We start from the raw sequence: 12,980 nt of genomic DNA, 5'->3' as shown, positions 1-12,980 counted from the left end.
GGAGACCGCGGTGCCCGAATCACGTGCTGCTGCACCAGCAAATGAGCACCCGCAGGCGAGGTGACGTCTAAGGAACGGCGAGGTTGATGACAGCCGGGCTCCGTCATGTGGTCGGGCCCACTCCAATGGGCGGCACCCGGGCGACGTGAAGTTCCCGGCGACCCGTGCGGCGGCGGTGGTTGGGTGGTAAGATGGCGGCTGTGAGTCTGCGGCTCGGCGACTTGGTGTGGTGAGTGCAAGCGGCCCGGGGCAAGCGAGATGCGCAGCGGATCTGTGCCTCTGGGCGCGGGTTTCGAGGCCAGCCCCAGAGCTGCCTTTCCAGGCCGTGGAGAGGGGAAGACGAAGTGTCGGCGCTGCAAGTGGCGCTGGGCGGAAGGGGCAGTCCGGCCCCGGGGGACTGAGGCCGAGGGTGGCCGCGGCAGACCCGGCTGTGATCCCTGAGGCCGCCTCGGGGAGGGCTGCGTTTGGGGCCCGGACGCCAGCGGTCACCGCGGAGGGAGCCCCCGGCACCGCCCGACTCTGGAAGTCCCCGATCTCTTGGGTCTTGCTGGGACTCTCGGGAAAGCCGGAGAGCTGGGGAACCCGCGGGGCCATCGCGCCGGGGCAGGTCCGTCAACACCCGCGTTGCGATGGGACCGACCAGTGTGGGCAGCTCGACCGGGGGTGTCGAAACCGGATTGCTGGGATTGCCCGGTGAGGAAACGGAGGGGGGACTTCTCCTTTACCACCATTGGCTTGGCAGTGACCAGTGCCGCCTTGGGGTGCCTCTCAGGGTCTGCTCCTGTGTCCCTGACAACCGCCAGAACCAAGACCTGACAGTCGTCGCCGTTCTTGAACTGCGTAGTTTATTTCTTGACCCACTGGAAAGCTTGCATTAGCACTTGTCAAAGCTGGGTTGATCTCTTAGTGAGTTAAACTAGACTTAGGGGAAGTCTGTGTTTACAGAGGGAACTGCTCTCCCACCCTAGTCACTGGGAGGCTCCAGACGAGTGACTCTGGACGGTTTTGTTGTTCTGTATTCCTTGTCAGAAGAATGCCCAGACCCCAACGCACATACTGTACAATTTTCCATTCTGTGTCTGAGGGCCCTGAGTCCAACTGTAGAAGCCAGATTAAGAACTCTAGTCTGTCAGCTTTGTTCTGACCCTCGATGGCACCACCGAAGATTTAGGAGTATAAATTGCATATTGTGTGGGTTGAAGGAGATGGACTGGCTTTTCCTGTACGAGTTCTGACTCTGTGCTTTCTCTAGGGGGAAACTCGGCAGGTATCCTCCTTGGCCAGGAAAGGTGAGTGTCTTGCTGTCTGAAGTTGGGTTTGTGGAAGTGAGAAATGGAAGATCCCTCTGTTTCTAGCATTTAAAGTGGGCACATGTAGATAACTGAGTTTTGTTTTGTGTTTGTTTTTTTGATAGTATCGGGTACTTTGAAGAGGTAGTACAAACTAGATCATTTAATCTGCAGTAGTCACTTATTTCTTGAATTAGAGATGGTTCGTGAAATTTTTAACCGTGGAACTCAATCCTAATTTGAATTCAGCCTTATGCTTAAATCTAATGAGAGGAGAAGAAAATTAATTCTCCAGGAAAAGTCTAAATGTAGGTTAGTGAAAAGCCAAAGTATTTTTGTCCCAACTAAGTTTAAATCTTCTTCCCCTATTGCCATATGTGCTGCTCCAGAGCATTTTTGCAGAAGTTGGCATTCCAGATTTTGCATGAGGTGATCCATCCTAGCTTTCCAAATGTTCTGCTTTTATATTCTTGCTGGGAATCCAGGAAATGTCGTTAGACTCTGCAATATGGTGTTTTCTGTGCTGCAGTTGTCCTTTATTTTCACTGTTTCTTGTCTCATCTCTTCCTGTACCAGAAGTATTTTGAAGAATGTCCTCTGTATTTTTTCACTGACATTCACATTGGAGCAAAACTACTTGGATAAGAGAAACCATAGCAGTAAAAGGAATATTGTATCCCCACTGAAGATTGCTACATGTTAGCTCAGGGAATTAATAGAATGCTTGCACATTTTACACATCTCAAGAGAAGTGCCAGGGCAGGTTATTAGGTCTTTTTTGGTCCCTTCCTTTCTTCCTGCTTTCCTTTCTTTCTTTCATTTTTACCAACTTAAAGTTGTGGAAAATTACTTTTCTAATTGGCTGTGGTATTGTCATCAAACCTTTGTTTCCCCTCTTATCCTCCAGATTGTTAATCCACCCAAGGATCTGAAGAAACCACGTGGAAAAAAATGCTTCTTTGTGAAGTTTTTTGGAACAGAAGATCAGTAAGTAGTACTCACCAAGAGTTCATGTCGCCTTTGGGCATTTATCTGAGTCTGAGCCACTGTGAGAATATTCTAAGGATTCTTAGTTCAGGCTTCTTGTAGTGTGTAAGAATGCTACATCATTTTGGCTTTGTACTTAAATTAAAGGTACTATGCTCATCTCACAGAAGTTGTGCTGGGGCTAGTAACAGTGTCAGTGTCAGGTAAGAACTTGAGTTCATTATCTAGATATGATAGTCACATGGAAATTGTTTTTCACATCTTTGTTAACACTATCAGCAGTTCTTTTATAAGAGCCATATTTGCTTCCCTTTCAATAGTTATACATTATTGTTCATCTGTGAGGTCTACAGTGAAAACAAATTTTATTTTTATTTATTTATTTTTGCAGTACTAGAGGTTGAATACAGACCTTCACATTGAGCTACATCCCCCGCATTTTTTTTTCTTTTTTTTGATAGAGGGTCTCACTAAATTGCCCAAGCTAGCCTGGACCTTGCTATCCTCCTGCCTTGCCCTCTCAAATAGCTGGGATTACAGGCATAAATCACCACACCTGGCTTATTTGTCTTAATAAAAGTAATCCCATTCTTTTTTGTAAAACTAGGTGAATTGTTCTGATATTACAATAGTATAGCATTATTACCAGATGTGTGCTAAAGTTGAAGGATCCAGGACCATTAATTTGAGATTCTTTGACCTGATAGAGGGCCATCTAAGAAATTGTACTGAAGAGAAAAATAAATGTTAACTTACATTTCCAGTGATTTTTTTTTTTTTTTTTTTTTTTTTTTTTTGGTACCAGGGATCAAACTCAGGACCTTGTGCTTGCAAGGCAGGCACAGTGCCACTGAGCTTAATCCCCGGCCCTCCAGTGATTTGTTTAGTTTTCTTGTCACTACATCAAGTTGATTATCTGGGTCTAGATAAATAGCTTGATTTCTTTTAAGTATTTATGATTCCTATAGGAAAATGGAACTTGAGGTTTGAAAAAAAAAGTCTAACCTTTCTGATAAATTTAACAGTGGTAGTTAAAATATTCATTACTAGAAAACAATATATAATATTACATATTAAAATCTCTTACAAACTATGCTTTACTCATTCAGAAGTTTATGCACCTAAGTGCTCTTCCTGTTTCTCACATTTACACAGTAAGATATACCTCACCCACAATTGTCTATCACAAGTCAATTTAGCACCCTTATGGTGGCAATATTTCAGAGGTGTCACTAGCCCTGAGTTGTGTGAGCAGAACCTCTAGAAGAGGGAATGTTGTCCTACTGTCATGGACTCCACAAGGAAGATTATCCTGATGAAAAGAACAAGTGAGCATGTGCATACTCTACATTGCTTATCAGTGAAGGAATTCCTAGGAAAGTGTTGTGGTCCCCACTTTCTAAGTGCTCAATTAAATGACAAGACTTAAATAATTCAGATGGGATTGTGTGCAGAGTGAGTGGTGGAAGCAATTACAAAAGGATTCTGGAAGAGAGAGAAGTCAGTGGAGAACAGTGAAGCCTAGGAAGGGTGATGAATGAATTCACCTCTAGAATGAAACAATTTGGATGGGTGGGAATGATGGCAGTCTAGGCCATGAGGATACTATTAAGGTGGGTAATATGGTGAGGAAGAGGTTCCCTACCTGGGGTAACTGGTGCTTGGGAATATGGTTGAATGAACTTGATGGGCTAAATGAAGAATTACACAAAACTAGGAACTCAGCCAAGATATAGGGGACCTGAATGATACTGTTTTTAAATCCTTAAAGGGTAAGCTGGATGTAGTGATGCACGCCTGTAATCCCAGCACTCAGGAGGCTGAGGCAGAAAGATCACCATGAGTTTGAGGCCATCCTGGATTACATAGCTCAAGGACAGCCTGAACTATATAATGAGACCCTGTCTCAATTTAAAAGAAACAAAAAACTTAAAGGGTAAATGAATAAACTGATCCTCGTGTATAAAAAATAAGAAGTAGGACACAAAAAATTGAGAGTTGAAGGAACTTGAATGCTCAGCCAGGCAAATAGGTGCAACCAATGATAAAGGAGGAAGATGTGCACTGAACACAAACATAACCTACTGGTAGTGATGGTAGTTGTGATGTGATTTCTAAATGACTATAGCTCTTTTGGATGGGCCCATAAGCACTAAGTGGATATGGGGCAACTGCTAGGCATGACTTTAGGCCTTTTAAACTCCTTTTATTTCCACATTTAAAAAATATATATATATATATTATATATGTAAAGATTGGTGGTATAGCTTCGTGGCAGAGTATGTGTTTAGTATTTTTGAGGCCTAGGTTCAGTACCTAGCGCGCGCACACACACACACATACACACACACACACGTATAAAACCCATTTAAAAATTAATTCACTGTGGGACTAACATGTTATCTTTTTTGTAGGAAGGTAGTTAACTTAGAGAAACAAAGAGTATGCATTTATAGCACTTCTCTAAGGGAGGAATGCTTTCCTAGTAATCAGTGTTAAGGCAGATTTTATTTAGTATCTTTATATTATCAGAAAATCTCCAGACTGGCTGATGGCAGCAAATTACTTTGGGGAAAGAGCTCTGGATTTGTTAAATGACCTAATGTGTATTCAGATAATTCCTGTGTGACCTGGACAAGCTGTTTCAACTTTCTAAGCCCTCAGGTCCTCATTCTTCTAAGCAAATGCTACTCCTACCTTACAGTTTTAAAGGAAAAGTAGTGTCTCTTATATCAGGTGTGATTTGGCATATAGCAGGTGTTCAGCAAACATCAAGTCTGATACAGATCTGTTATAAGAAAGAAAACAATGATAAGAAGCCCTTGTCTGTAAGTAAGGAAAATGGAAGCAGACAGATTCTGCCCTGGGGGGTAGGGTGTATATGTTAGAAAAGAAAGGAATGTGAGTAGTAGATTCCAAGGATGTCAGCCAGGTGTAACCTCTTTTGACCAAAAAGGTTTTGAACATAAAACAGTACATTGTTCAACCTTTATGTAAAACTGGATTGTGTCTCACCAGGAATACTCTGGGCAGGTCAATTCATGCTTCCAACTTTCTTTTTTTTTTTTTTTTTTTGTACCGGGGATCAAACTCAGGTTCTTGTACTTGCGCAGCAGGCAGCGAAACCACTGAGCTAAATCCCCGGCCCAGTGCTTCCAAGGTTCTTGACAGAACTAGTCAAGATTCCAATCCAGATGAGGACCTAGCAAACAAAACATTAGGACTCTTTAATGTGAGAAAACAAAGACTGAAAAAAGATCAGGATTCAAATTTTTGAATCAGTGAATGGCCTTCAGGTATTGTGTTAGGGATACTACAAATAGAATGTGGTGTACATGTGTTCGGGATTGAGTGCACGGACTATCTGAAACATTTAGGAGGTGGCATGGACAGGTAATACAAGTGGATTTTTTAGGGATGAGAACTAATCTCTGAAGAGCAATGCTGTAAATGGCTACATTAAAGCTGGTTCCATCTCACCATTAATGAATGATATCAAAGAGGTGGCAGGTGGTATGATCCTGGCCCATCCAGCAATGGAAGCTCTATTGGTTACTGGACCCTGGCACAGTTGGAGAGGGTCTGACCTAGAAATATAGAATTTGGTCAGTGATTCTTAGTTTCAAAATTGACATACTGCACATGGAAAAAATAATTGTCGATATATATGTGTGTATATGTATGTATGTTTTAGCCATGACCTTTTTATTGAAAAAGGATAACCACTTATAACAAGATACACAATGATTCTAATCTTTTAGAAACCTGATTTTTCTCTTTCCCTTCTGCCAAAGAAGTCTAACGAGTTGTGTTGTTATCCCACTGAAAAGAAGAGTGGGCCAGACCTACCTAATCAGGCCTCCCTAGTGAGCGCAGGCCTTAAGAAGATGGCTAGATTCAGCTCTCCAAACTAGATGGCCAAGACAGAATTGCCCACGATCATTTTAAAAACTATTCTCCCGGAAATACAAAGGAAGAAAAAAGCTTCAGCGTAACTTTGCTAGCTGTCCATTTGACTGCAACCAAATGTTAGTGCCAAATGTGTGAGTTTACCTTAAACACATCTGGCCAATGATGATGACCCATCAGAGCTCAGGGTTTAAAAGTTTGGTCAGTGGAAAGGGATAGCAGAATGGAGGGAGCGTGGAGTGTTCATTTAGTTTGCAAGTGCTCAGAAGCCACCAGGAACAAACCAATTCAGGAATACTGTGGACAGATAAGGGATAGCTTGCAGGTTACCACCTGAGTTTCCATAGCATTCTTCGTGTGTGTGTGTGTTCGATCCTCACCACTACCCACTCAGGAAGTGAATAGAGTTGTCATTCTGATTGTTTTTCCCAGATAAGGAAACAGAGGCCAGGAGGTTGAAAGTTTAAATGATAAGATGTCTAGGATCCCAGCCTGCAGTGCTTTGTTTTTTATTTTGTTTTGGGTTTTTTTGTGTGGTACTGAGAATTGAACCAAAGGCCTTCACAGGGAGCTATATACCCAGCCCTTTTTTTTCTTTTATTTTGATGCAGAGTCTCACGACTCTTACTGTTTCCCAAGCTGGTCTTGAACTTGTGATTCTCCTGCCTCAGCCTCCCAGAGTGCTGAGATTATAGACAGTGCCACTACACCTGGCTCTGAGGTGCTTTTTACATCAAGCCATATCTATGGTGGCACAGGCCTGGCTGGTGTAAGGTGTCTGAGTCAGTACTCAAGGTAATTCTTCTAGGAAAATCTGCAGTGGCCAGTGCTGAAGAGTATAATGGGTTGGAAATGATGAGCATTCCTTTTTCGTTTCACCTGGCATTGATTGACCCGTTTTCTGTATACCCAACACTATGTAACAGAGGTAGGCCAAGTACATAGTGAGGGCCACTATTCTGGATGTTTGACTGAGATAGCAGTGTCCCTGTGCCAGGGCTGGACAGTAGACAGTAGCTCTCCTAGAGCGCATCCAGCTAGATTGTTTTCTCCTAGCAGTCCAGCATTTGGGAATATTTCCAAGCTTTAGAAACACAGTCTTTTAAATCTGTCTTGTCTGCAAGTCTTTGTAGTCTTTTAAATCTGTCTTGTGTGCAAGTCTTTGTTGGTCACCCCCTGCCTTGGATTGTCAGGCAAATGATCTACCACTGAGCTCCAGCCCCCAGCCTCAGCCCCCCCCCCCCTTTGGAGACAATCTCCCTGAATTGCCCAGCCAATGAATCTGGGTGAGTCAGGATGGAAGCAAGTCAGAAACCATCTCAAAAGAGAAGGTTTCCGGGCCAGGGATTTAGCTCAGTGGTTCTACCGCCTGCCGCACAAGTGAAAGGACCCGAGTTCGAATCCCCGACACCAAAAAAAATGGGCAGGGGCCAGGAATTTAGCTCAGTAGCACTGCGCCTGCCTTGTAAGCGCAAGGTCCTGAGTTTGATCTCCGGTACTGCAAAAACAACAAATGGCAGCTAGGCCTGGTGGCACATGCCTGTTATCCCAGCCAGCCACTAGGTTGAAGCAGGAGGATCACCTTGAGCTCAAGGCCAGCCTGGGCTACATAGTTAGGTCAAAACCAGCCTAAACTATATAACAAGACCTTGTCTCACAAAACAAAACAAAATTTTTTTAAAAGGCAGGTATAGAAAGTGTTTGCCAAGTACTGTTCTCCAAATCCAGATGAGAAGGGAACCCATATCTTCTAACCCTGTTCTTGTTCTCCTCTTTGGACTTTGTGCTCTTGTGTTCTTTCTCTCTGTCTCTTGGTTTCTCTATGTTTCCCCTGTCCCCACCCCTCCTCAAACTTCAGCCCAGGTCTTTGGTTTTTTGGGGGGTATTTTTTTGGTACCAGGGATCAAACTCAGGACCTTACACTTGGAAGGCAAGCATAGTGCCACTAAGCTAAATCCCCGGCCCCAGCCCAGGTCTTTCTGTCTAGGCAAAAGCTAAGATACATATGAAGGTATTTGAGATTGATCATAGCCCAGCCTCTTTAATACAATACCTACATATATGATTTTCAGTGAAGATCAGAAATGTAGACTTTTTAAAAATGTTGATTTTTAAAATTCATTTTGAGTGGAATAATCTGAGTGATTTAGTAGTTCTGTGCTCAAAAGTGAAATGACTCTGCAGGAAGGTCCTAGGTGATTTTACTCCTCTGGGCTGTTAGGTGCAGTTACACCAGCAGCCAGGTTGGAACTTCTGGCCACAGTAGACTCCAAGAAGTCATGGGGACATATTCTGGGCAGTCAGAATCACCCATGTTCTACACGGAGGCCTTTAGTATTGATTTTCTGTTTTCTAGAGATAATAGATGTTTATAGTTCAAAAAGAATCAGGCTATAAACAGTAAGTGGATCCATTTATCCCTGATCCATTCAAGTAGACTAGTTTTTGTGGTATGTCTCTCCAGAAATACTGTTGCAGAATCAAGTTACGTATTTTTGTTTTCTGATCTTCACATGAGTGATAGCATACTCTACACACTGCTCTTCTTGCTTTTTTCTCTTAACCAAATATCTTAAGGGGACCCTCTGTTTCCTTTTCTGTAATGGGCAGTTAGCTTGTGTTAAGCGTTTACTACCAGAGCAATGTGTAATTAACTTTGTACATAAAAGTAAACCCTCAGATTTTATACACATCCTGAGTAAGCCTGATTTTTCTGACTTCCCAGGCCACAGCACATTGGCTGAAAAGGTGCAGCTCCATCTAGGCCTGGGGAAGAGGATGTGAGGAAAATTACAAGCTTATAAGTTATTACAAGGAAGTAAACAGAAGTCATTTAGGGCTGGAAGTATGGGGTAGGGCACCTGATTAGCATGTGCAAGACCTTGTGTTAGATCCCCAAGTCAACCCTTCTACCACTTTAACCCACTGGTAGGCTGCTTACCCTCTTCCCAGATGTGCATGGAAGACATTATTTACCCAGTGATTATTGAGCACCAGTTACATGCCAGCCTGGCTAGGGTGCCTCTGTAAAATAGTGGGGTACTTTACTAAAATTCTGGCTGAAAAGCACACCCTATTTAAGAAGATGGTTTTGAGGCATAGCATTTAGAGAATTCTATTTGGAAGACCAAAGTAACTTGTTTGGTTTGCTTACAATAGTTAATTCTTCTAGGCTCTGGTAAGCTAGTTTTTATTGACTTTTTCTGATGTGACAGGATGCTTCTCTGACAATAGATCAGTTTCCTAAATAGATTAACATTTCTTTCCCTTATCCTCTTAAAGTCATATTTGTGCTGCTATTTGTTTAGGAAACTATTTTTAATGTTTCAGTGATGGTTGCAGAGAGGAAAATTTCATTGTAGTATCATAAATTCCTCTTGGAAGTGAATGGAATTTTGACTGTACTACTCCTTCTGGCAGAAGTCAGTAATCCATGTAAAATACTTTGACAAAAATAACGGGTGTTGATTTATTGGCACTTCCTCCACAGACATCTTCGGTTTGCATTTTCTCTGAAGCAGAAGTTGATGGAAGGCTGGGTGAGAGGCAAGGATGGCAGGAGCAGGAAAGAGTGGGTGCAATCAGCACTCCTTGGAGCCTGTTGTGTGGCTCCACACAAGCCACCTTATTGGCTTTCTCCTCATAATTTGTATGGGTTTCGGCTTCTGACCTGCACTTCTCAGAAGGACAGAGCAGGTCCTGAGTACCATGGCAGTGTGCACTCCACTCCTGACACTGGTTGTCATCTCAGCCACCAGTTAGTGTGGTGGCTTGACTGGTTTTGTACCTGACTGTCCTATGTTTCATTAGAATCTGTAAATTCAAGGAGAGGCAGGAAAATTAGCTCAATAACATACTTGCCAGGAAATAGGGAGTTGAAATCTTATTCCGTGTATCTTCCCTGTAGGTAGGCTCATTGACTTTCTCATGTCAAACTGCAGGCTCTAGGCTAGTTCCTCCCTGGGAAGCATCAGTTTCTATAGCTGTGGTTGGAGCTCTGTGCTAGAGACAGTGTTTGTGACCCACGTGTTTTTTTGTTTAGCCATAGATTAATTGCCTTGCCCTTGTTTCCCACAGTTCACTTTCAGGCTGACAGTCTCGGGTCTGTCGTGTTTGTTCTGACCTCTTATCAAAACTATTAGCACAATACTCAGAAAACAGGTAGCTGGTAGATTGGGAGCATTATTTTTGTGTGTGGAGGTTGGCACTTTTGTTGTTATTAGTGAATATTCCCTAGCTCTCTCTAAGGAAAGAACTTTAAGTTAGTGAGGTAGCCCAGTTTCTATATCCTTAGCCTGACCCACTTTTTCTGAAGATTGTGCTATGAGCTCTGTGAAGAGTACAGGATAAAACATATGTAAATCAATACCTTGCCAAATATGTAATATTCTCTTTTATACTTGGGTTGTATAAGCTGAATGGCATTTAGGGAGACCACAGAAAGCCAGCTGTAGTAAACTTGCTGAGGTTTGCATGGGAGGACAGGTTTTCCAGAATTAATGGCTGTTTTTTTCATGTTCATATGTTAGATATCGATGGTAGAATTAAAAATTAAGGGACCAGGGATTTAGCCCAGAGGCACCGTGCCTGCCTTGCAAGCTCAAGGTCCTGAGTTCAATCCCTGGTACCCCCCCACACAAAAAATTTAAGTATCAGTGGGGGTCAGGGATGAGACTCGGTGATAGAATGCGTGTTTAGCATGTGTTAAGCCCTGGGTTGCTAGTACTGCTAAAAGAAAAGCAAAATTAAGTATCAGAGGGATGTATTCTATGATTAACTCTGGAAAAGAATCCCATTTCTAAAGGCCTCCTTTTGTGACTGCTACCTTTCTCTCAAACCATATGTTTTATGTGGTTTAGTAGCCATGGATACCATCATTTATGAACAAATATAGGCTCAGTGGCTACAAATACCTGTTAAGAACAGCAAATTTTAGAAGTTAAATATATTTACATCACAGATTCTTAATTAATGGGCAAATCATAAATCTAGTTCCAATTGTTGATGGACAGCAAGTATTTTCTTGCGTGGTAATGCTGCCCTGATTCATAATGCCCCCATGTGCTCTGATTCTCAGGGATCCACATGTGGTCTTTATGCTGTTCAGTGATTATGGGAGACTGTCTCCAGATTTTTGACTGCCCTGAGCAGTGTGTGTGTGGTTGGGTGTTGAAGGCTGGTGAATAAAGGTGGAATTAGTTTGTAGCACATTTGGTTTCACTCGAGGAATGTTCTGATTTGTAGTGGTGGTTACTATGGTTTCACTTGACTTGTTTTAAGAAAATACTTTAGGTTCAAGAGTTTGAGATAACATGTTTTGAAAACGTGTTGTGGCTCTTTCAAATTTCAGTTAAACCAAATGGGTGTTTGCATTCTGCTCTGGTGAGAGCTTTGGTACTTTCTGATATGTGCACTATGGATCTTACCTTTCTGTGTTTGTTTTCTGATAGTGCCTGGATCAAAGTGGAGCAGCTAAAGCCATATCATGCTCATAAAGAGGAAATGATAAAAATCAACAAGGGGAAACGATTCCAGCAAGCTGTGGATGCCGTGGAAGAGTTCCTCAGGAGAGCCAAAGGGAAAGACCAGGTGAGAAAGCCTGGCATTTTCACTTTAACACCAGGCTGGTTACTTTGCATAGTTACTAGCAGATCAAATGTCACCCAGCCCACAACTCTATTCTTTTGAGTTGCCTGGAGAGAGAGCTACTTCAGTTCTAAGATATCAGCCTTTTGCTTGTCAGCCTGGAGCTCCATGCCTATAGCTCACCTTTCTGAGTACCTTGTTGCTTTTAGGAAACTTGCTTTGACTCAGGAAAGTAGTTTAGCTTTTGAGTGCAGCACAGAACTTAGGAACACAGCCTCCAGATATATTCCCTGCCTGAACTTTAAAGTCCACTTCTTAGCTTTGGGCCTGTAAACAAGGGAGTGCTTTTGGTTTTTTATTTTTACTTTTGAAATCTGCTTCCCCAGTGTAAGTGGGGGGGGCCTGCGGAGCCTTCTTCATAGGGTGGCCACGAGGGTAATTCACAAAAGTGCCTGTAGCAGTATATGGCACATGTTGTTGGCAGCAGCAGCTGTTGTGGTGGTTACCGTTATTATTATTAAACTTTCAGACATCATCCCACACTTCTGCTGATGACAAGAGTCGGCGTAATTCCAGTGAGGAGAGAAGTAGGCCAAACTCAGGTGATGAGAAGCGCAAACTTAGCCTGTCTGAAGGGAAGGTGAAGAAGAACATGGGAGAAGGAAAGAAGAGGGTGTCTTCAGGCTCTACAGAGAGAGGCTCCAAATCCCCTCTGAAAAGAGCCCAAGAGCAAAGTCCCCGGAAGCGGGGTCGGCCCCCAAAGGATGAGAAGGTTTGTCTTATCACTGTAGCTCCTGGGATTAGTGACGACTTTTGTCTAGGTAGAGCTGGACTCTGCAGTATGCTTCCATTCACCCAGTGAAGTCTTGTATTAAGTGCTGCCCTAAAGAGTCCTGCACAGTAGATAAAAGGCAGATGCACAGGTGTGGAGGAACGTGAACCAGAGAGCAATGCACCTGAGCCAGTGTAGTGTGCAGGGCCACTGCTAGCAGGACTAACAAGCAAGGAGGGCAGGCTTTCCAGAGGCAGGGACATAGCCTGCATGAGGCTCTGTTGGTGTGAATGTCTCTGTGAGGTGATCTGAAAGATGAAGGTGGGTTGTTACTGGATTGTGGAGGGCCTTCAGGTCTCCTTAAGCCACTGGGGACCTGTGAAGCTGTATGAGCCGGGTGTCAAGGTGGCAGTATGATCATGAGGCAGAGAGTAGGG

The 12,980-nt window shown here is 43.3% G+C and overlaps 1 protein-coding gene across 5 annotated transcripts in view; it reads left to right on the top strand.

Annotated features, from left to right (window-relative positions):
* Nucleotides 1-96: 96 nt before the first annotated feature.
* Nucleotides 97-12,980, top strand: part of Glyr1 (glyoxylate reductase 1 homolog) — a 36,701-nt gene continuing 23,817 nt past the window's right edge. For 2 of the 5 annotated variants that reach the window (XM_087202930.1, XM_004864829.4), the window contains exons 1-5: nucleotides 97-229; nucleotides 1,253-1,289; nucleotides 2,197-2,276; nucleotides 11,636-11,774; nucleotides 12,301-12,543. In XM_087202930.1, coding sequence (XP_087059056.1) covers nucleotides 192-229; nucleotides 1,253-1,289; nucleotides 2,197-2,276; nucleotides 11,636-11,774; nucleotides 12,301-12,543 — 537 coding nt within the window. In that variant the 5' untranslated portion in view covers nucleotides 97-191. Of the gene's footprint in view, nucleotides 230-257; nucleotides 694-1,252; nucleotides 1,290-2,196; nucleotides 2,277-11,635; nucleotides 11,775-12,300; nucleotides 12,544-12,980 lie in introns of those variants that run through there. The other 3 variants (XM_087202933.1, XM_087202932.1, XM_087202931.1) reach the window with 2 other exon arrangements.

The sequence above is a fragment of the Heterocephalus glaber genome, unplaced genomic scaffold, assembly GCF_053883595.1.
Source record: "Heterocephalus glaber isolate CG9 unplaced genomic scaffold, H.glaber_assembly_v1.0 deba00001781, whole genome shotgun sequence".
In the NCBI taxonomy this organism is placed as follows: Eukaryota; Metazoa; Chordata; class Mammalia; order Rodentia; family Bathyergidae; genus Heterocephalus; species Heterocephalus glaber.
This window is presented reverse-complemented; position numbering and strand designations above follow the sequence as displayed.